The sequence below is a fragment of the Oncorhynchus mykiss genome, chromosome 25 (assembly GCF_013265735.2).
Source record: "Oncorhynchus mykiss isolate Arlee chromosome 25, USDA_OmykA_1.1, whole genome shotgun sequence".
In the NCBI taxonomy this organism is placed as follows: Eukaryota; Metazoa; Chordata; class Actinopteri; order Salmoniformes; family Salmonidae; genus Oncorhynchus; species Oncorhynchus mykiss.
Genome location: NC_048589.1, coordinates 16166560 through 16191599, shown reverse-complemented (window position 1 = coordinate 16191599; position 25040 = coordinate 16166560). Strand labels below are relative to the sequence as shown.

General features: G+C 41.0%; 2 protein-coding genes across 4 annotated transcripts in view; both read left to right on the top strand.

Annotated features, from left to right (window-relative positions):
• The window catches only part of LOC100136288 (LCK2), a 39324-nt gene that overhangs the window by 2040 nt on the left and 12244 nt on the right, over positions 1-25040 (top strand). Inside the window, 2 exon segments of one of the 3 annotated variants that reach the window (NM_001124542.1) lie at positions 20783-20983; positions 22985-23094. In NM_001124542.1, coding sequence (NP_001118014.1) covers positions 22990-23094 — 105 coding nt within the window. In that variant the 5' untranslated portion in view covers positions 20783-20983; positions 22985-22989. 3 annotated transcript variants of the gene reach the window in all.
• On the top strand, positions 5-3869 carry LOC110505432 (protein FAM167A). The gene is made up of 2 exons (XM_021584636.2): positions 5-1715; positions 2274-3869. Exons 1-2 carry the CDS (start codon positions 1347-1349, stop codon positions 2535-2537), a joined length of 633 nt encoding a protein of 210 aa, XP_021440311.1. The 5' UTR covers positions 5-1346; the 3' UTR covers positions 2538-3869.

Sequence of the window (25040 nt, the reverse complement as noted above, 5' to 3'; positions counted from 1 at the left end):
ATGCAGCAGCATACAATACATTTTTGTACTCACCTTGGTGTGCTCACTTGAATAGGAAGGTGGCGCAGCGGTCCTTCGTGGGCCAATTTTGTCATCAAAGTCAGGCATTATCTGGATTAATGGTGCTTTCAACACAACTGCAAACTCTGAAAAAAACAAGGTTGAATCATGACGTCAGTGATCTTCAAGTTGTTGCTCTAGAAAGAGCTGTGCCTAAGAACAGCTCTTAGCCCTGGTATATTGGCCATGTACCACACCCCCTTGGGCCTTATTGCTTAATTCGATCATTGGAGTTGAGTATGTATAAAAATCATATTAGAATTTATGAGTGAAATCTGCTGTCTCTTTCAAGCTGTTGTTGAACCATCCCAGACTAGTTAGTTTACATTACTCATCTAGTAACTTCAGGTCACCAATCCAAAGCAAGCCACTGTATTGGTCAACATTTGTGAATACCATTCTCATTCCCAGTGTCTGAAGGTCTGAAGGTCAAACAGTAGGTGGCAGAGAGTAGAAACTCACATATAGTGTAAAACGTGCAGCACGCTGCTTGCTAGCCCATCCATATTTCCATCCGATAATTGAGCAAGTCGAATTGATTCCCCGTGTGTTAGACCATCACCACTAGATGGAGGCATTGCCCTAAATGAAAACATTCCAATCCTATTTCTGAGGAGTTAACGTTTGCATTTAGCAGACACTTATCCAGAGCGACACACAAGCGAGGTAAGACAACCACATATCACAGTACGTGAAACCTTCTTTCAGTTTGTCAGCTGTTCCAGTACTGTTCCATCATGCACTGATACATAATTTGTATGAATAGCTACTGTACCTGTCCTAATAAAAATGAATTGGTAACACCAAAATAATTCACATTTTAATTACAAACATTGCATATAAATACAAAATATATCTAGGTGTCATCTTAACTTCACAAGTTTCAGAGATATGGATAAATCAATGTCACTTTTATCCCATTGCCATTTTCGAGTAGGATTTGTTAAAGCCTTTGATCCATTGACATGTCAAATCAAATCCTTGCGTTCCAATGTTAAAAGTTGCACCTGAGTGCTGCCATAAGTAGACACCGCTAACTCTTTATTTCACCAACGTGTGGTCACATGAATACTTGAGGGAGGCTGCACACTTGCATGGCCTACACCTCTTCTCCCTCGCAGCCTCGCTCAATAAGGGGCGGTAACTTTTGTTTATCCTTATCACTCTATAAATAAAGTAAGGAACACCAGTGCACTCCAATCCAGAACTGGCAAGCCCACTGACTGAACACTCAAGGGACATATCCTGCGCTGTGAATAACTCATTCAAAAGTTTTTGCAGCCTCTATGATGACTTTTTACGCAGATCCATTTAAAACGTCTAGTGCACTTGCAATGGACTTCAAGGAGCTGGGAGGCGAGGACAACTGCGAAGGAGATACAGAGGGAAACGCTGAGGATTTGAACAATGTGAAAGTCCTTACCGAAAAACTAAAGTTACAAACCCGCAGACCATCCTACTTTGAATGGCAGGAGCGCTTGCAGAGCCGACCGTGGAAGGACAACCCAAATGGTTTAGATAATAGTCAAGAGACTGCAGAGAAATATGTGTTTTTGCCTGAAATTATGCGGGATGAGAACTCAGATCTAACCATCCGCAACATCTGTGGCTTCGATACCATTGATGACGCGTTGGATTTCCTTAGAAAAGAGCTGGTGAGTGCACTTATTTTAATGCAGATATTGTCTCTTTTTCTCCAACTCAGACTCAGTTATGTTTACTTGGACATGTTAGAAATTAATAAGGCTGCAATATTTCTGCATAACGTCCTTTAGAATCAAATATACAATGAAAACACTCAAGTCGATTTAAATAGGACACAATGAGACTATTTGGCAAACATAATTACCAGGTAGGTAGTTTCATTGGTTTGGTTTGCCTGGTTTGTGCATCCTCATGATGCAAGTGTGCCATAGTGCAGAGTCTATGTGCCAGCTACCAGTGTCATGTGATGGAGACATCTATGGAAAATAAACCTGTTTTCAGGTTGAGCTCTGAGCACAAAGTCATGCTGTAATATCTTTCCATCCAAAACAATGCAAACACACTAAAACCACAGGGACCTTGTTAATTTCAGAGCTGAAAAATCCTAAAATAGAAATGCACTTTTTTTTTGTTGCACAGATCATGTGTTGGTGTCTTTACACACAGCGCTTGAATTGATATTTGATTGCTAATCTCTTCCCTCTCTCTTTCCCTTCCTTGTCATACAGAGGGAGATGCGGTTCCAGGATAACCGTCTGGCGCGCCAGCTGATCCGTCTGCGTGTGGAGATCCACCGGCTGAAGGTGGAGCAGGTGTGTCACCGCCACAAGGAGATGCTGGACGACGCCACCTACGAGCTGGAGGAGTGTGGCGAGGAGTCCGACCTGCTCTGTGATATCCCCATGAAGGCTGCCTTTGCTCTGTCCACCCCCCTCAAACACCTTGGCCTCACCAAGATGAACATCAACTCCCGACGCTTCTCCCTCTGTTGAAACATATACCACCCTGCGAGGCTTGATTTACTGTATTAAAGCCTCTATCTAATCTATGCAGGGTAATCAGGGGTTTTCCACTGCACAGGTTTCTGTTATGACATGAGAGGGAAGAAGAATGGCTGGCAGAGCGTGCAGACTGTAATTAGCCAAGTGGGAGGAAATGGAAATGACTCCTCTGATCCGTGCCCTAGTCCTGACGTGAGAGAGACACAGGCCTCCATAGTAGAGCCCTGTAGGCGCACGGCATACACCCATAGCAAAGCAGCACCTTTCCAATGAACCTCAGGGAAGGTGCAGACTGATAGGTCAGAGTAGATGGACAGGGAAGCTAGTGATGAGGTGTGGCTCTGGAATGGATATGGTTTGAGTTTGGATTGCCATGGTGTCAGATCAATTGCACTGTATTCAGATAATTAGTTATGATGACCCCCTGACATACAGAATAGGCCTGACTGCCATGGTGGTACTGTAACTAGAGATGTCTCTTGAGCGTTGCACAGGGGAATTGTCTTTCTTCAGACAAAGAAAAAATGGTCACAGCAATAACACTCATTAACACGAGTCCCGTACTTTAATCACAACCCAGGAGGAAGTATGTATCTCTTCATACAGACACCTTAACACTAGTCACACCCCCAGGGACATTTGACAGCCCAATGGGAAGCATTTCTCTCCCCTCTGCATTGGCAGAGTCCCAGTCCACACTCCCCAGGAAGCTGTAGGTCACATTCCAGCATTCTGTCACCTCTTCTTCTGAGACCAAAAATAGCAAGGACCTCCATGGGGTCATGGCTTCCGTGATAGGACATTATTGGAGGCGATGCCTTATGGAGTAGTACTCCATGCGTTTTATTGTCCTTTAGATGATCCAGATGTTGTAGACAGCCCACAGCCCAATGTGCTGCCATTGTGTTTTACAGTAGATTAAAGGCTTGGCCTACTGCAATGTTGTCCAAGTAAAAAACTGTATCAAAGTTTTATATGTATTTAAAGATATTGTTCTCAGGAAGAGAGAGGAGAAACTGAAAGTATTTTGGGGGGAAATTTGAGGGAGTGAATGTTGAACAGGATTTAGTGGGTGTTAATCAATGTTACAAAATGTTTGCTGAATATACACAAAGCAAAATGTAGATTTGTAAGTGCTTTTTAATGATTACGTACTGAGTTCTACTCTGCTAATGCAGGAATATCTCAAGGCCATCCATTTAATGTATGAGGGAAATGACTAGAGGCAGACTAGAGCGGTTTTCAAGATGTTTGTTTTTCAATGTATTTGTTTAAATGCACAAAAAATTGCAACAAACTTGAAAATACACTTGAGAAAGAAAATTGTTGTCTTGTCTGTCCATTAAGGTAGGCCGTCGTTGTAAATAAGAATTTGTTCTTAACTGACTTACCTAGTTAAAGGTTAAAGTTAGAACAGGTTAAATGACCGGAGTCATTACGCAAGACCTCAATGAGTGCTCAGTCAGCTATAACCTTTCACATCCTGAAATACCTTCAATGCACAGTTTCCTCTTTCAACTACATCAGGCGTTTGTCTCTTAAACATTCCGTGGTGTAAGCTGATACTATCAGAACAACTCCTAAGGCAGAATTCCCCAACTGGTTGTTTTATTTGCGCCCCCAAGTTTTCTGAGCCATTAAAAAAAAATACTTTTTTTTCCCATTGCACATAAACTGTAAAAAAAAAACAGGAAATCAGCTCCAAGTGATTTTAATTTGGGAAATCTGTTCCCAAGTATTTCCACCCATAATAGACAGACACGTGATCATATGCAAAGGTTTGAAATTATTACGTTTTAGTCAAATATTATATCTGTTTGTGCTTCTTGCGTTCAATTTGCAGGCTACAAATTATTTGTAATTATATTCCGGCCCCCCTACCTTCCTCTCAAGAAAATATCTGCTCGCGGTTGAATCTAGTTGATGATCCCTGCCCTAAGGGGTACAGCATAAATGGATGAACTCGTCAAGATGTCATCAATTATTCTACAAAATGGGTAGACATGACATACTAGTTTACACTGAGATTACCTCATGAATGACGTGAGAGCGAGAGATAACTAATAACTAGGCCAAATGGAACCATTGTAATTAATTATAGGATATACAGTGCATTTGGAAAGTATTCAGACCCCTTCCCTTTTACACATTTTTGTTACATTACAGCCTTTATTCTAAAATGGATTCAATAAAATAAAAAATCGTCATCAATCTACACACAATACCCATAATGACAAAGCAAAAAGAGGTTTTTAGAAATGTTTGCAAAGGTATTCAAAATTTAAAAAACAGATACCTAATTTACACAGGTATTCAGGTGCATCCTGTTTCCATTGATCATCATTGAGGTATTTCAAGAACTTGATTGGAGTCCACCTGTGCTAAATTCAATTGATTGGACATTATTTGGAAAGGCACAAACCTGTCTATATAATGTCACACAGTTGAAGGTGCTTGTCAGGGCAAAAACCAAGCCACGAGGTCGAAGAAATTGTCCGTAGAGCTCAGAGACAGGATTGTGTCGAGGCACAGATCTGGGGAAGTTTAGCAAAACTTTTCTGAAGTATTGAAGGTCCCCAAGACCACAGTGGCTTCCATTCTTAAATGGAAGAAGTTTGGAACCACCAAGACTCTTCCCAGAGCTGACTGCCAGCAAAATTGAGCAATCGGGGGAGAAGGGCCTTGATCGTGGAGGTGACCAAGAACCCAATGATCACTCTGACAGAGCTCCAGTTCCTCTGTGGAGATGGGAGAACCTTCCAGTAAGACAATCATTTTTGCAGCACTCCACCAATCAGGCCTTTATGATAGAGTGGCCAGACAGAAGCCACTCAGTAAAAGCACTTGACAGCCCGCTTGGAGTTATCCACTCTCAGACAATGAGAAACAAGATTCTCTGGTCTGATGAAATCAAGATGGAACTCTTTGGCCTGAATTCCAAGTGTAACATCTGGAGAAAACCTGGCTATATGATCACACCGGTAATAGATCTGTTGTTGTATTACTTGTGAAGCACAGCTGAGTAAGCATACAAATAATTCCCTTTTTATTTTTATTTAGCACGGAGTGGAAATAGGAAGAACGCACATTTTATGGCTTATACAAATGTTGAATACAAAGTGTTGACAGTACTGAGTAAGAACTTTAAACATGAACTAACTCATAAAAACAGCATCTCTTTGTTATATTCAATGACAGTCTCTCTTGTCATGGTTTTAAACTAGGGCTGTCAAAGTTAACGCATTAATAACGTGTTTAATGCTTACATTTTTAATGTCATAAAAAAAAAAAATCACACCATCAGCGCATTTTCGTAGTTTGACCCCGTGAACCATCCATACAGTGGCAATTTTAGCATGCAAATCTTTGTGGGGCAAACTGCAAAACATGGTTTTAGATGCTTTCCAGCAAAGCCACAGCACAACACTAAACAATACATGAATTGCACTATAACGGTGACAAACGGTGCTCACAAAGTGTTAGGGCCTTCTTTTCAGCCACTGCTACACCTGGCTTTCACCAAAACAGTTCATTTACTGCAGTTTAAAAAAGAACATAACTGATATGGCTGACTTGGTTAAACAAATGTGGTTTCTACTGACAATTGAGATGTACAAACTATGGAATAAGGGGAGGACGAGCGGATAAGAGGAAACCAGTCAGTTTGATTAAGACATTAATGAGCGAGTTAGGACGGACGTAGTCAATATAACTATTTGCTCAGAGCTTTTGAAATGTACAGCGACAGAATTCAGAACGTGGGCCGTTCTTTCGGTATTCTCCCCGTACAACAACTCTGAACCGTAGGATAAATAAAGGGGGCATATAAGCAGACAATGTTCGATGATGACATTTCTCTAAAACAGCCTATAGGCTACATGTGCACCAGCAAGTCAGAACAGTAGGCGAAGTTAGGAGTGTGAAAGGGACCATATTATTAGGGTGAGGCACATCTGGCTACGAACAGCTTACTACACAACATGCACTTAGTATTAATTTCTTAGCCACAGTATACATATCTCCCTAGCATATTACATAATTTATGCAGCAGCATACAAGACATTTTTGGACTCACCTTGTTGTGCTGTACTCACTTGAACAGGAAGTTGGTGCGGCGGTCCTTCATGGGCAAATTTTGTCATCAAACTTTGTCATTAAAGTCTGGCATTCTCTGGATTTATGGTGCTTTCAAGACAACTGGGAACTCTGGGGGGAAAAACCAGGGTTGAATCATGAAAACAGTGATCTTCAGGATCGGAGCTCGAGTTCCCGACTTGGAATTCCGAGTTGGATGACCATTCAAAACGGATTTTCCCAGTTGGAGCCAGTTTTTTTTTTTTTTTGTTCCCAGTTGTCTTGAACTCATTGTCTAATAAGTCTAGTATTTCCCAGTTCCGAGGTTCCAGTTGTTTTGAACAAGCAAATGTATTCAACCTTTTCTGGCCCATCATGCTGAATGTTTAACAAATCAAATCAAATCAAATGTATTTATATAGCCCTTCGTACATCAGCTGATATCTCAAAGTGCTGTACAGAAACCCAGCCTAAAACCCCAAACAGCAAGCAATGCAGGTGTAGAAGCACGGTGGCTAGGAAAAACGGTGGAAAGGCCAAAACCTAGGAAGAAACCTAGAGAGGAACCAGGCTATGTGGGGTGGCCAGTCCTCTTCTGGCTGTGCCGGGTGGAGATTATAACAGAACATGGCCAAGATGTTCAAATGTTCATAAATGACCAGCATGGTCAAATAATAATAAGGCAGAACAGTTGAAACTGGAGCAGCAGCACGGTCAGGTGGACTGGGGACAGCAAGGAGTCATCATGTCAGGTAGTCCTGGGGCATGGTCCTAGGTCTCAGGTCAGTTGAAACTGGAGCAGCAGCACGGCCAGGTGGACTGAGGACAGCAAGGAGTCATCATGTCAGGTAGTCCTGGGGCATGGTCCTAGGGCTCAGGTCCTCCGAGAGAGAGAAAGAAAGAGAGAAGGAGAGAATTAGAGAACGCACACTTCGATTCACACAGGACACCGAATAGGACAGGAGAAGTACTCCAGATATAACAAACTGACCCTAGCCCCCCGACACATAAACTACTGCAGCATAAATACTGGAGGCTGAGACAGGAGGGGTCAGGAGACACTGTGGCCCCATCCGAGGACACCCCCGGACAGGGCCAAACAGGAAGGATATAACCCCACCCACTTTGCCAAAGCACAGCCCCCACACCACTTATCCTTTAAGTCTGGAAAAGAGACCCTTAAACCCCTACTTGGACCACACACCCACTCTACTGAATAGCAGTCTAGTGATTGCTTTACAATGCTTGCAGTTTTTATTTATTTTATTTTTTATTTCACCTTCATTTTTCCAGGTAGGCTAGTTGAGAATAAGTTCTCATTTACAACTGCAACCTGGCCAAGATAAAGCAAAGCAGCACGGCACAACACACAGTTACACATGGGATAAACAAAACATACAGTCAATAACACAATAGGAAGACAAAAAAGTATATATACAGTGTGTGCAAATGAGGTAATAAAGGCAATAAATAGGCCATAGTGGCAAAATAATGACAATTTAGCAATAAAGTTAGTGAGGGAGATATGAGTCTCCAGCTTCAGTGATTTTTGCAATTCGTTCCAGTCATTGGCAGCAGAGAACTGGAAGGAAATGCGGCCAAAGCAGGAATTGGCTTTGGGGGTGACCAGTGAAATATACCTGCTGCAACGCGTGTTACGGGTGGGTGCTGCTATCGTGACCAGTGAGCTGAGATAAGGCGGGGCTTTACCTAGCAAAGACTTATAGATGACTTGGAGCCAGTGGGTTTGGCGACGAATATGAAGCAAGAGCCAACCAACGAGAGCATACAGGTCGTAGTGGTGGGTAGTATAAGGGGCTTTGGTGACAAAACGGATGGCACTGTGATAGACTGCATCCAATTTGCTGAGTAGAGTGTTGGAGGCTATTTTGTAAATGACATCGCCGAAGTCAAGGATCGGTAGGATAGTCAGTTTTACAAGGGTATGTTTGGCTGCATGAGTGAAGGATGCTTTGTTGCAAAATAGGAAGCCGATTCTAGATTTAATTTTGGATTGGAGATGCTTAAAGTGAGTCTGGAAGGAGAGTTTACAGTCTAACCAGACACCTAGGTATTAGTAGATGTCCACATATTCTAAGTCAGAACCGTCCAGAGTAGTGATGCTGGATGGGCGGGCAGATGCTGGTAGCGATCGGTTGAAGAGCATGCATTTAGTTTTACTTGCATTTAAGAGCAGTAGGAGGCCATGGAAGGAGTGTTGTATAGCACTGTAGCTCGTTTGGAGGTTTGTTAACACAGTGTCCAAAGAAAGGCCAGAAGTATACAGAATGGTATCGTCTGCGTAGAGGTGGATCAGAGAATCACCAGCAGCAAGAGCGACATCATTGATGTATACAGAGAAAAGAGTCGACCTGAGAATTGATCCCTGTGGCACCCTCATAGCGACTGCCAGAGGTCCGGACAACAGGCCCTCCGATTTGACACACTGAACTCTGTCTGAGAAGTAGTTGGTGAACCAGGCGAGGCAGTCATTTGAGAAATGAAGGCTGTTGAGTCTGTCAATAAGAATGTGGTGATTGACAGAGTCGAAAGCTTTGGCCAGGTCTATGAATACAGCTGCACAGTATTGTTTCTTATTGATGGAGGTTATGATATCGTTTAGGACCTTGAGCGTGGCTGAGGTGCACCCATGACCAGCTCGGAAACCAGATTGCATAGTTGAGAAGGTACGTGGGATTCTAAATGGTCGGTGATCTGTTTGTGAACTTGGCTTTCGAAGACCTTAGAAAGGCAGGGTAGGATAGATATAGGTTTGTAGCAGTTTGGGTTTAGAGTGTCTCCCCCTTTGAAGAGGGGGATGACCGCGGCAGCTTTCCAATCTTTGGGAATCTGAGACGATACGAAAGAGAGGTTAGAATGAGAGGGTCCAGATGGTCTAGTCCTGCTGATTTGCAGGGGTCCAGATTTTGCAGCTCTTTCAAAACATCCGCTATCTGGATTTGGGTGAAGGAGAAATGGGGGATGCTTGTGAAAGTTGCTGTGGGGGTGCAGGGCTGTTGACCAGGGTAGGGGTGGCCTGGTGGAAAGCATGGCCAGCCGTAGAAAAATGTTCATTGAAATTCTCAATTATCATTGATTTATCGGTGGTGACAGTGTTTCCTAGCCTCAGTGCAGTGGGCAGCTGGGAGGAGGTGCTCTTACTCTCCATGGACTTTAGTGTCCCAGAACTTTTTGGAGTTTGTGCTGCAGGATGGAAATTTATGTTTGAAAAAGCTAGCCTTTGCTTTTCTAACTGCTTGCAAATATTGGTTCCAGTTAGCCACTGATTCCTTCAAAACCACTCATTGTTGAATTTGCGATTTCCAACATGTTGTGTAATGTTATTGTCCAATGGCCGATGAGCACTGATACGTTTTATCTATAATTTCTCTTCATATGACAAGGATGGAAAAGGATTTGCCAGTAGATTGTCGTCTTGATTCATGATGAAGACCTTAACATTTTGAAAGTATGACGTTGACATGATCAGTTCAATCAAACTCACCAGCAGCTCTTGCTGCTGGTGATTCTCTGATCCACCTCTACGCAGACGATACCATTCTGTATACTTCTGGCCCTTCTTTGGACACTGTGTTAACAAACCTCCAAACGAGCTACAGTGCTATACAACACTCCTTCCATGGCCTCCAACTGCTCTTAAATGCAAGTAAAACTAAATGGTAGATATAACGTGACTTGACGTAATTTTATCTGTGGCCAATGACCTTGAGCCTTCATGGATGGGCACTTCTAATGTAACTCTATGGCAGCACCCAATGGACTACCTGTAGATTTTGCGTTGACGTAGTGTTCCCATGACAGAACACTGAGCCAATCATGGTGCAACTAGAGAACAATACCAACCCCTATTTTCTGCTGGCTGTCCCACTACCACGGAAAGCACTGAGCTAGGCCGAAACACCTGCATTTTGGAGCTGCCTTATTCAAGAAAGCAAAAAAGAGACCATGTTTGTATGTGGCTTTATTAACTCAATGATATATTTTTTAACATTGTTTGCAAACTGATAAGTGCAGGGTTGGGTAGGTTACTTTCTAAATGTAATCTGTTATAGTTCCTAGTTACCTGTCCAAAATTGTAATCAGTAACGTAACTTTTGGATTACCCAAACTCGGTAATGTAATCTGATTACATTCCGTTACTTTTAGATTACTTTCCCCTTAAGAGGCATTAGACAACAACAATTGAACAACATCTATAACATCTACATCTATTACAGGATAAATCAATGTTAAAGTTGACATAGCTGGCCATATATGGATGTTAAATTTTACTTTATGGGTTGGTTATGTCGGCTTCTTCTAACACATTGCTTTTTAATTTTTGTATTTTTTAATTTCACCTTTATTTAACCAGGTAGGCCAGTTGAGAACATTCACAACTGCGACCTGGCCAAGATAAAGCAAAGCCGTGTGACAAAAACCACAACACAGAGTTACACATGGGATAAACAAACGTACAGTCGATAACACAATACAAACATCTATATACAGTGTGTGCAAATGCTTTCTACTACATATAATACGATTAAATGATATCTTTACATTAAAAACCAAAGTCTATCAGAATTCCAGTCATTCCAATAAATGTTATGCACCTTGATCTTCAAGAATAGGACTTAGTATAGATTAGCCACATTTTTTTACCTGAGCACAAACCCAGAACTAAGGCCTTTGATGTCTTGATAACATGCAGCTGTTTAAATGGCAAATCCACAGATGAAACAATAACAAAACGGTTGCCCAGCCTCTGTTTTGGTAAAAAGCTGTGGGCCTGGAGAAATGTAACTACTCTCACATAAATAGACAGAGCTATGAATGCAAGGACTGACCATCCATGATATTAAAATTACAGTTTTAACCATGTTATGAGGCTATACAGTGGTTGTTTACATTTACAATGTTTACAAACATTGGAGAAAAACACACTTATATTTTGGGTTCTCATGGAGTATGACAGTTGAACTAAGCTCATGAGGCATTTATAAGTTATTTTCTTCAAGAATCAATGGATATACAGTACCAGTCAAAGGTTTGGACACACCCACTCATTCAAGGGTTTTTCTTTATTTTTACTATTTTCTACATTGTAGAATAATAGTGAAGACATCAAAACTATGAAATAACACATATGGAATCATGTTGTAAAAAAAAGTGCTAAACAAATCAATTTGAGATGCTTCAAAATAGCAATGACAGCTTTGCACACGCTTGGCATTCTCTCAACCAGCTTCATGAGGTAGTCACCTGGAATGCATTTCAATTAGCAGGAGGTGTGCCTTGTTAAAAGTTAATTTGTGGAATTTCTTTCCTTAATGCTTTTGAGCCAATCAGTTGTGTTGTGACATGGTAGGGGTGGTATGCAGAAGATAGCCCTATTTGGTAAAAGACCAAGTCCATACTAAGCAAACGACAGTCCATCATTACTTTAAGACGCAAAGGTCAGTCAATCTGGAACATTTCAAGAACTTTGAAAGTTTCTTCAAGTGCAGCCGCAAAAAACATAAAGAGCTATGATGAAACTGGCTCTCATGAGGACCACCACAGGAAAGGAAGACCCAGAGTTAGCTCTGCAGAGGATGAGTTCATTAGAGTTTCTAGCCTGCAGTCCAAATAAATGCTTCACAGAGTTCAAGTAACAGACACATCTCAACATCAACTGTTCAGAGGAGACTGCATGAATAAGGCTGGTAATGGTTGAACCGCTGCAAAGAATAATGGTTGAACCGCTGCAATGAAACCACTACTTTGAGAGATGCAGAATTGGTGAACGGATGATCTTTGCATGTGTGGTTCCCACCATGAAGCATGGAGGAGGTGGTGTGATAGTGTGAGGGTGCTTTGCTGGTGACAATGTCAGTGATTTATTTAGAATTCAAGGCACACTTAACCAGCATGGCTACCACAGCATTCTGTAGCGATACGCCATCCCATCTGGTTTGCGCTTAGTGGGACTATCATTTGTTTTTCAACAGGACAATGACCCAACACACCTCCAGGCTGTTTAAGGGTTATTTGACCAAGAAGGAGAGTGTTGGAACGCTGCATCAGATGACCTAGCCTCCCCAATCACCTGACCTCAACCCAATTGAGATGGTTTGGATGAGTTGGACCGCAGAGTGAAGGAAAAGCAGCCAACAAGTGCTCAGCATGTGGGAACTCCTTCAAGACTGTTGGAAAAGCATTGCAGGTCAAGCTGGTTGAGAGAATGCCAAGAGTGTGCAAAGCTGTCATCAATAGAAAGAGTGGCTACTTTAAAGAATCTAAAATAGATTTTAATTTGTTTAATACTTTTTTGGTTACTACATTTTTCCTTATGTGTTATTTCATAGTTGTGATGTCTTCACTATTATTCTACAATGTAGAAAATAGTAAAAAATAAAGAAAAATCATTGAATGAGTAGGTGTGTCCAAACTTTTGACTGGTACTGTATATATAATTTATAAGTCCACAAATGGATGTAGCAACTACAGAGTTCCCCTTTAAGTCTATCAAAAGTGTGCAAGTTTGAGTATGTGTCCATTAGGCCTATGGATTGTTCTTGTATCAGTATAAATTAGATTGAGCAATAAAAGCCCCACTTTTATTCCATAGGCTTGGAACCGCACCGTGCAGCTTTTGCAAGAGCACATTTTTCGCTGGCTGTCCACTGGTTTCAAAAACAATGATGGGTAGGCAGCTTAAACTTCTTGAATTCAACCATTATTGTGTTCAAATACACATTTAGATTTGTGAACAGCCATCCACAACAACCACAATCCGTAAAGCGCAAATAGCTAAATGAGAGAGCAGCAGTGTGATTCACATCAATGCGCTATGTAAATATCAATAATAAGTTATATCCGCATCGCTGTATGTTACACCAGTGCTGTCATCCTTACCTACAAGCGTTTATTCAAGTCAGATAATCTTTGGATGCCGACAGCAGTCGCACCATTGGAAGACATTGCTTGGACTGTAGCCTACAAAAGCCTATTCCTGCTCTTTTCATGCGATCCATCAAACACATTTGTGGTCACTCACTCAGGTTGGAACACATTTAAATGTGCGCCTCTTTTCAATGCTGAGTTGAATGTCATTGAGAAAACAGAGAAGTGTCAAAGATTTGTTTTCACAAACATCCTTTTAAAAGTAATCCTCAAAGTAATCATCGAGTTTTTCGAAAGTATCTGTAATCTGCTGACAATATTTTTTCTGGTAATGTAACGGATTACAGTTACCGGTTTTTGGTTATCCCTTACATGTAACAGATTGCATGTCATCCGTTACTCCCCAACCCTGGATATGTGACAGGTATTTATGCCAAAATAACATGCAAAAAGAGCCCTACCTGCTCTGAATGACGGGTCGCCACTGCATCATCCATAGTTCAAATTCAAGCCCTGGCAGCCAACGGGCTAGTTTGACAATCACTTTACTAGCTAACGTTGGCTAATTATATGCATTAATGATGGAGAATGCTAGTAAATGGCTAATTACATTTCAAATCCGTCCCAGATGGCTCTCTGGATAAAACCAAAGTAATTTGCGTCTACTGCAGGCTGAATTGATTTATCACAAAGTACATTGAGTCTTTGTTAACATTTACAAGCGAAACATACTGTTGACGCCAGCAATACAAGTAACGTTACAAGTAGCAATGGAGGAATATTGGCAGGTTAAGCTAGAAGAGTGTGCGCGCGAGAGGCCTATGGACAAGTCAATGAGTAGCAAGCTAACACAAGCGATAGCTTCGTCTTGCTGGTCAGTTCACATTGTGGGGAACGAATGCTTGGGGGATATCATTCGGATAGCATCAAACGACTCAACGTATGAGTTGCCCTCGAGAGCCACCGTCGTTACAAGAATACACCAGCTGTATGAAAGCGGAGGAGTTGAAACATGCAACAGCTGTTGCTCTCATGGGAGAGCACTGGACTTCGGCCAGTAACCACAACAACCTTGGGGTTCTGTGCACCACATTGATGAAAACTGGAAACTGCATTCACATGCTCTGGCCGTAATGAAGACAAGAGAGGCACTATGCTGAAACGTGCACCGGGCATTTCATGGATCTAGCAAAGCAGTGGAACATTGAAAACAAAGTTACCACCGTTTGCACAGACAGTGAACACAGAGATGCTCTGGCCCAGCAGAATACTAACATCACCATGCCAACTACGGCTGAATTGGAGAAACTGTAGAGGTTGGAGGCACTGCAGGTAATATTTTACCTCTCTTAGTGTTACAATACAATTTGTTGTGTGAAAAAGTGTGTGTGTGTGAGAGAGAGGGAGCGAGGGAGTCTGTGTATAACAAGTTTCTCACAATTAACTGAAGTGATTTTGAATGATCTTTCACTGCAGGTACTTGCCTGAACTTCTGGGAGGAGAGAAGTAAATTTCCTGCTCTGTGGTGTTGCCTGCTTTCTGCCATCTCCTTCAGGTGATGGAGAGCTCCGATGATGACCTTGTCTAAATGGTAAGATTCAAGCTGACATTCACAACAGACCTGGAGAAACGCAACACCAACCTCACATGGCTGAAGAACGCCACAGCACTCGACCCAAGGTTTAAGGACCTGAAGTGCCTTCCCAGACCTGAGAGGGGTGAGGTGTGGGCTTTGGTCAGCAACTTGCTGAAGGAAGAGAGGCCTGCACAGCAACCTGATGAAGCAACAGAGACAGAGCAACTAAAGAAGCAAGCTGCCAAAAAGCTACAGAATATGTTTAGTGTTTCAGTCCTTACATTCCTATAACTCAATAAACTGCTTTTTTAAAATGGAAATATCTTAATTTAGCACCAAATTTGAGCAAAAAAAAGTGTGATTAATCGCAATTAACTACAGAATTTAATGCGATTAATTATTTGAATCATTTGACAGCCCTATATTAAATGTTTTGAAATCTCACAGTATCAACTTCGCTGTAGCTTTCTTTTATGCCTGCTACAGTACATTACTGCAGACACGGTCCTCTGAGCCACCCGATTGGCCAGCGGTAGGCCTATAGTCTACAGTGCACTTGATTTGCTCTCTGGACCGGCCGGGAAGGCAGAGTTTGTGCCTTCAGACAAATCAAATGGTTCAAAATTGCAACAGTTGACTACCCGGCGAGCAGGGCAGCTGAATCAGGTGCAACTACCCCCAACAGCCCTATAAAATGAAATAAAAATGGGAACATAAGGCTTTATTGTTGTTTTTTTTACAGAAATGTTTGGCGATCAACTAGGAATGCCTTGGGAGATCAGTGAACACTGCTCTTGAAAGTTGAGTGAAGTTCAATCTCTGTTGGCTGATATTTCTGCTTCTCGGGGCTACTGCACACATGTTACTTGTCTCCACATAAACCTGATTAAACATGTTTACACTGAATCAATGACTCCTACTCTTCTGAAAACTGCTACTCATAACTGAAAATGTACATGATGTGTCTGTATGAGGGTCTTTCTAAACGAGGGTACCAGTGAGGATTTCCTACACTGGACAACTTGTTCCAGCTGCTGATAAGTCATTGATAATAATCTGGCTATTTTTTTTCATGTCATTACATATTGGGGGGGGGGGGGGGGGGGGGGTCGGATCATAGCTATATTAAATCTTGTTCACGAGTTGATTTAAAACCTATATGTTTAACCCTTTATCATGTCTTGAAGGATTTGTCAAAAAAAGCATGTGACATAACCCATTACTTGTCTGTCCTTGCAATTAATGGCAGTGTAAATTGTCATTTATATAATATATTAAGCAGTAATCAGTTAAATTACATTGAACTTGAACCCTGTAAGAATCCTGGATCTAGCTGTTGAAGTTTTTTGTATAGAGATCTCAGAAATGTTTTGGCCTGGCTACAGGTCCTGCTTATACACGACTAGTAAAGGCCCAGTGCACTACTTTTGTGATTATTTTATTAAATATATATATAGAGAGATTTTTTAAATATTCTAATTTTTCAGGGGGTGCTGCAGCACCCTCAGCACCCCTACTTCCCGTGGCTAGGTATGCTTAATACCTTTTGAATGCGCATTTGGTATCCATCTGATTAGTTAAGGTGTGATATTTTCACACATCATCTGATTGAGGATGGAATTTTCCAAATGACAGTGAAGTGATGAACAAGCTGTAAAGTGCTGTAAAAAATATGTTCACGAGGAAATGTCAAGGACATTTTGGTGTCTCACTCATTACACTGGTGAAGACAGTTGTGCCTGGATCCAGGTTGGATCTAATATCCCCAGCAAATTGATGTTGATCATATGTTGTTGTCTGCTTGATTTAGAACAGGGCCTCATTAGATTTAACAGAGAAAGCATTATTAAGGAAATCAGTTCATGTTTCTGTGCCTAGGACTGGACACCGAGTCTAGTGTGCACAATCGTGTAGGATAGACTGTTGCGCAACACCCAATTCTATTCCTATGAATTATTCTAGATATGACAACAACACATTAGGCTACTGGATTAGGCATATCTTGAAAATCAAATCCTCAATTTGGTGCTCGAGAAGTCCTTGTAATTATTGTAGACAATTTACAGTGGGGCAAAAAAGTATTTAGTCAGCCACCAATTGTGCAAGTTCTCCCACTTAAAAAGATGAGAGGCCTGTAATTTTCATCATAGGTACACTTCAACTATGACAGACAAAATGAGAAAAAAAATCCAGAAAATCACATTGTAGGATTTTTTATGAATTTATTTGCAAATTATGGTGGAAAATAAGTATTTGGTCAATAACAAAAGTTGATCTCTATACTTTGTTAAATACCCTTTGTTTGCAACGACAGAGATCAAATCTTCACAAGGTTTTCACACACTGTTGCTGGTATTTTGGCCCATTCCTCCATGCAGATCTCCTCTAGAGCAGTAATGTTTTGGGGCTGTTGCTGGGCAACACAGACTTTCAACTCCCTCCAAAGATTTTCTATGGGGCTGAGATCTGGAGACTGGCTAGGCCACTCCAGGACCTTGAAATGCTTCTTACGAAGCCACTCCTTCGTTGCCCGGGCGGTGTGTTTGGGATCATTGTCATGCTGAAAGACCCAGCCACGTTTCATCTTCAATGCTCTTGCTGATGGAAGGAGTTTTTCACTCAAAATCTCACGATACATGGCCCCATTCATTCTATCCTTTACACGGATCAGTCGTCCTGGTCCCTTTGCAGAAAAACAGCCCCAAAGCATGATGTTTCCACCCCCATGCTTCACAGTAGGTATGGTGTTCTTTGGATGCAACTCAGCATTCTTTGTCCACCAAACACGACGAGTTGAGTTTTTACCAAAAAGTTATATTTTGGTTTCATCTGACCATATGACATTCTCCCAATCTTCTTCTGGATCATCCAAATGCTCTCTAGCAAACTTCAGACGGGCCTGGACATGTACTGGCTTAAGCAGGGGGACACGTCTGGCACTGTAGGATTTGAGTCCGAGGCGGCGTAGTGTGTTACTGATGGTAGGCTTTGTTACTTTGGTCCCAGCTCTCTGCAGGTCATTCACTAGGTCCCCCCGTGTGGTTCTGGGATTTTTGCTCCCCGTTCTTGTGATAATTTTGACCCCACGGGGTGAGATCTTGCATGGAGCCCCAGATCGAAGGAGATTATCAGTGGTCTTGTATTGTCTTCCATTTCCTAATAATTGCTCCCACAGTTGATTATTTCAAACCAAACTGCTTACCTATTGCAGATTCAGTCTTCCCAGCCTGGTGCAGGTCTACAATTTTGTTTCTGGTGTCCTTGACAGCTCTTTGGTCTTGGCCATAGTGGAGTTTGGAGTGTGACTGTTTGAGGTTGTGGACAGGTGTCTTTTATACTGATAACAAGTTCAAACAGGTGCCATTAATACAGGTAACGAGTGGAGGACAGAGGAGCCTCTTAAAGAAGAAGTTACAGGTCTGTGAGAGCCAGAAATCTTGCTTGTTTGTAGGTGACCAAATACTTATTTTCCACCATAATTTGCAAATAAATTCATAAAAAATCCTACAATGTGATTTTCTGGATGTTCTTTTTCTCATTTTGTCTGTCGTAGTTGTAGTGTACCTATGATGATAACTACAGGCCTCTCTCATCTTTTTAAGTGGGAGAACTTGCACAATTGGTGGCTGACTAAATACTTTTTTGCCCCACTGTATACGTCTCCTACTCCCTTATAATTAACCGTGATTTAATTTGTGATATGTTTTTGTGAGAGATGGTGATACTTTGGTTTGTTTCCCACTGCTTCAGTTGAAGGGTATTGCGCTACTCTGTTGCGGTAAAATTATGTGTGGTTATTATGAGGAAGAAGACAGCATCTGTTGGCTTCAACATGGCGTTACATACAAACACTTCCATTAAAAATATTACCTGTTTTTTGATCACTTTCTCATTATAAAAACAGCGATGGTGAGATGAATGCTAATGTGTCCCTGCGTCAGCCACATAGGCAACAGGAAAATCGGCATGTATGCATCCAATATATTTAGTCAGGCAATGTCCACATTATTCTCACATATATTAGAATGTACTAATAATTTGAATATCAATATATTGACAAGGCCTACATTAAAAAAAATATTCTTATTGTGTTAAAGGCCTACTTTCTTGAAACTTTTTGCATGCTTCTTTGGGGGGGGGTTCTATATTAGGCCCTATGTGTACAATTATATAAATAATACAATTGTATTACATTGAGATCCTTGAAAATTACAATGAAGTGCTTTATAAAGTTCCTGAAAGTCCTTGAATTTGACTTGCCAATGTCTTAAAGAACCCTGCTTAAAGGATGTATAGTCCTAGTACTATGTTGTTGTCTAGGTGGAGGTATGTTCCAATCTGCATACATTCACTTTTATTCCTCTGAGCACAAATGTGGAGCTGCATGAAAATCATTTTATTTTTTGTTTCAAACCATTTTGAAATGTTGATCCCAATGTCGCACATCTTTATAGAAAGCCCTATGAGCACAAATCTGCTTCTCTCTTTGATAACCTGGCACACAGAGAAGACGCCAGCCACATAGGTCACCTTAGAACTTGAAAGTAAAACTACAAAACGATGTTTCCTTAATTTGAGTGGTTTAATGTGTGTATTAATCTCTCCTGTAGCAGTCACACTTGCACCTACTTCAGTGCACTTCCTGCACATGTATGGGCTGACTTCCTGTCAGTACATGCTATAGAGTCTAGAGCTGCAGCCTGCCACATCAACAAAGATCTATGTGGTCCGCAACACTCCCTACAAGAGAGGGGGATGTGACTGGAGCTTCATATTCATCACATGCTTCTACACCTTTGTCATTTGACAGTGGAACAGGGCCGTGCTGTGGTCACAGACGTGCACATCACAGAGATGGTGTGTAAATAATTATTTATGGGAGATCATCTGAGGGTTTGTGTAGGTGTGTGGATGTTTGTAAGCATACCAACCAAGAAATGAATGGTGAAAATCAAAGCCGTTTTCAGATTGTTTTGTGACCAAGTAAACTAATCAAAACTGACTGTCTGTGGATCAGTGATAAACCACACCATTGACCAAAATAACTTGAAATAACATCTGTCATCCCAGACCAGAGCACAGAAAATATGATGTGACTAGAAAATAAACAAAATGACCTTGAGTGTGAGTCATTGTTGATTTCCTAAGACTAAACAAACCAAACAATTAATGGGTTTAATAACTCCCAGGGAATCACTCTCCATTTGAAAATGAACATGACAGCACTTTTCTGCATAGTCAATTGGGGGGGGGGGGGGATGACTAATTTGGTAATTACAACTTAATGTTGATGACACAGATTTCCCCGTAATCAGTCTCATTGCGATACACAGACTCAAAGATCTGAATCAAAATGGAGTCTTATCAGCTGCCTGAGACTACATCACCAATACTACCCAATTGTGACTGATGGAACATTCACACGTATTCACGAACTAGGAGAGAGGTACTGTCCTGACCCATTTACAGAGGAGGCCAACGTTCCCTGTGAAACACACAGCTGCATGGGTAGCACCTGTCAGAGCCACTGCAGAACAACCCTCAACCTTTCAACGACAGGAAGCCCTTTGGGTGGCTTTCTCTCCACTGAGGTGTGTGTACGTGCGTGCATGTGTATGTGTGTGCGTGTGTGTGGTGTGCGTGTTCTGAAGGTACTGCATGAGTAAGTGATGAGATCTTCACATACAAAACTCCCGGCCTGAAAACCTCACTCAACATCCTATTGTTTCTTATTTTCTCTCCAAAAGTAACGTTATATTTCTAGTTGCTGTTTTTGATAAGATTTATATTTGATGAAGACTAGGTCTCTTAGTCATGGATAAAGCTGCTCTGGCTGCAGACCAGTGACATTGCTGACACCCTGTTGAAGAGCATTATATTAGGCTTAAGGTTTAATGAGGTAGGTCTTAAACTTTCTACATAATGCATCTATATTGACGTGGTCTCCCTTTGAGAGCGTCATTTGAATCAGGATGTACAACAATGTATACAATTGTGTTTTACAATACATGAGCAGTCAACAAATGTTTAGGCTATAGTCAATATTGAGAAGAAGTTGAATGTACTGAAAAAATTACATTTAGCTTAAAAGACAATACAAAATACAGGGGGTAACAGGTAAATTTGGTAAAGATTGATGAAAATGAACATCTGGTTTGGTAATTGCAATTCTTGTGGTTATTATGCTTTTATTACAGTTTGACGGACAACTGTTTAAGGTTTAAGTTTGTCAGGAAGGGATCTGGTGAGCACGAAGGTCCTTGTGATTTAGTATCCATCTGTATAGCACATAATTGAGTATGCATAATATGCATTTGGAAAATGTGATGATTTCATGAAAGCAGAAACGCTCAAGAGGGCTACTATTTTCAGAGCAGTTTGACAGATGGAAGGACATCATGTTGATGTAATGCATTAATACAGGTTCGTCATACCACTAAAAGGTAGCCTAAAGAGCAGTGTTTAGTGTCTACCTCTGTGTAACCCTTCTCCAGCCTTCATTATAATGACCTTCAGGGTGGATCACACCACACATAGCATTTCATGTGAAAGAAACATAAATGCCTCAACAAATGCAGCACAATGTAATGATAATAAAGCCAACCAACCAAAGCCACACACTGGGCCTTGTGAGGAGGGTAGCCCCTCAGCAGCTTAATATGATTAAGAGATTAAATCAAGAGGGCATTCACTCAATGGAAAATATTGACTTTGTTTAGATGACTTTCTCTGAGAGCCTGTCAGACAAAGGCAGGAGAGATGTCACCCAAAAGCGACCCTTCTCGTCCCCCTCCATTCCGTCCCAGTGTAGGGGTGGACTGTTGCTAACGGGGTCAGGCTTTTCCGGGCCCGTCAGATTTTCTCACGGATTTGTGCCCTCGGGACATGCGGCGACTCCAACTAGCCCACTGACCCTGTTACGTGAGCCAACCAATGGGATTGGAGCATGGAGCGGGCCTGAGAACACAGGGTCATACTGTACTGCTGAGGGGTAGAGTGCTCCATCCGCACTGAGAGCATGGTTTAACACTGGATTAGTTTTATTTGAAATATAATCAAATTTTCTCAAAACAAATCTGGACTATGATTCATTCCCAAATGAAGACAAATAATTATAACACGAAATGTAGATCACTTTGTGAAAAGTCTAGCAATTTGGTTTCTCAACAAAAAAGGTCACATTGAATTATATCAAAAGCATTTCTCTTCACTCTATCTGTCACCAATGTAAGTCGGTCATATCCCAGCAAGCTGCACAGTCTATGAATTAGTTCTTAGTCCCATGCAGATCCTCATCACACTACTATGAGACGAGGCGTACATGCCAATGTGTTGGAGTATTTGAATTTGCGGTGGGGGATTTTTGACATCCTGCTAAACTCCGCTGGTTGTTGTGTATTGATGTGAAGCTACACAGAAACAATAATGTAGGTTAACATCCTGACACAATTTCATATTTTTGTCTGGCCAAGATTATTACTTTATTTTCTCACTTCAAAGATTTAGTCATCTCAGGACATCCTGAGTTGTTTTTCCAGGGCTGGGGATTTAAGGGATATTAGATGTTTACAGGATGTTAACATAAAATACATGTTCTGGGCAAAAAAGTTCTGCTTATTAATGTTAATTCATTTGTTTATGTACACTCTTCATTTGATTGATTTGAGTTTACATTTCCAAGTGATTTGAGGTTGAACAGCTTTTCACTTTTAAAGAAGGTAATATAATAAGCTACAGCTATCTAGTGCACGAACTCTCTTGGGAGCCAAATCTAAGTATGGGGCAATAAGCAACTATTTTGTTTCAATCAAACACATAAAAAAAAAAAAATCATACTTTGTCAATCAATCTCTTCTATTATGTAGTGATGTAAACTGACAAACTCTTGACTATGTTTCAGGTAAAATGGGATGCAACTGTAGTTCAGATTATGATGATGACTGGGTAGAGAACCTAGATGAAGTGTGTGACAACTGCAACTGCCCGATTCCCACCCAGTCGGCTAAACCGGTGAGTGTGTGTGTGTTTGTGTGTGTAGACAGCGGCATAGCGTCGACGTGGCTGGGGAAGTAGTGTGGAATGCGAGGAAGAGGGTGTGATATTTTTACGTGGTCTCACAAAAAAGAAAACAACACACAAACATCTCCGATATGCATTTAATTGACATATCAATGAATATAAGTTATGCAACCACGGTCTACCTAAAAGTGCAAGTCAATGCTTGGGAATTGTTGCCTGTTGACTCACACTGATCACAGGATCATATCGTAATATTGTTTTTGGACGATATTATATCGATAGTTGACTCTGAGAATACATTTTTTAGGTAGTGTTAGCTAGCGCTAGTTGGCTGTACCTGCTCCAAAAAAGTCATTTTCATTCAATAGCTTGTTCTCCATCTGCTTTTTAAATAGGGAGCCAACGTGTTCTCAGCACTTTTATTTCCCTGACTGATCAAAACTCGTTTTTACATTTTAGTCATTTAGCAGACTTATCCAGGGCGACACAGAAGAACAATTAGGGTCTTGCTCAAGGACATAGACAGATTTTTCACCTAGTCATCTCGGGGATTTGAACCAGCGACCTTTTGGTTACTGGCCCAACACCCTTAACTGCTAGGCTACCTGCCGCATGCTGTCTCTTGTCTCTCTGCATCAGACATATACAGTGCCTTGTGAAAGTATTTACACCCCTTGACTTTTTACCAAAACAATTGCGTTACAAAGTAGGATTAAAATTAATTTTTGCCAATGATTTACACAAAATACTCTGTAATGTCAAAGTGAAAGAAAAATTCAAACATTTGTAAAAAAAAATATATACAGTATATATAAAAATAAAACACTTATATAATTTAATATTACATAAGTATTCAACCCCCTGAATCAATACGTTAGAATAACCTTTGGCAGTGATTACTCCTGTGAGTCTTTCTGGGTAAGTCCCTAAGAGCTTTGCACACCTGGAATGAACAATACTTGCACATTATTATTTTCTTCAAGCTCTGTCAAGTTGCTAGACAACCATTTTCAAGTCTTGCCATAGATTTTCAAGACGATTTAAGTCAAAACTGTAACTAGGCCACTCAGGAATATTCAGTGTCGTCTTGGTAAGCAACTCCAGTGCATATTTGGCCTCGTGTTTTAGGTTATTGTCCTGCTAAAGGGTGTATTTGTCTCCCAATGTCTGAGACAGGTTTTCCTCTAGGATTTCACTATGCTTAGCTCTATTCCGTTTCTTTTCATCCTAAAAAAAACTCCCTAGTCCTTGCCGATGGCAAACATCCCCATAACATGATGCAGCCACCAGCATGCTTGAAAATATGAAGAGTGGTACTCAGTTATGTGGATTTGCCCCAAACATAACGCTTTGTATTAAGGACATAAAGTACATTTCTTTGCCACATTTTTTTCAGTTTTACTTTAGTAACTTATTGCAAACAGGATTAATATTCTTTATTATTTTCACTCTGTCATTTAGGTTAGTATTTGCGTTAGGAAGTACCACTGCATTTTTGCACTGACTGGGTGTATTGATACACCATCCAAAGTGTAATTGAATAACTTCCCCCAAGACAGTACCAATACAGGCGCCCTTATTTGCAAGGCATTGGAAAACCTCCCTGGTCTTTCTGGTTGAATCTGTGTTTGAAATGCACTGCTAGACTGACAGAAAATGCATGGGGTACAGATATAAGGTAGTCATTAAAAAATCATGTAAAACACTATTATTGCACACAGAGTAAGTCCTGCAACTTATTATGTGACTTGTTAAGCAAATGTTTACTCCTGAACTTATTTAGGTTTGCCATAACAAAGAGGTTGAATACTTATTGACTCAAGACATTTCAGCTTTTCCTTTTTAATTCATTTGTACAAATTTCTAAAAACATAATTCCACTTTGACATTGTGAGATATCGTGTGTAGATCAGTGACACAAAATCTCAATTGAATCC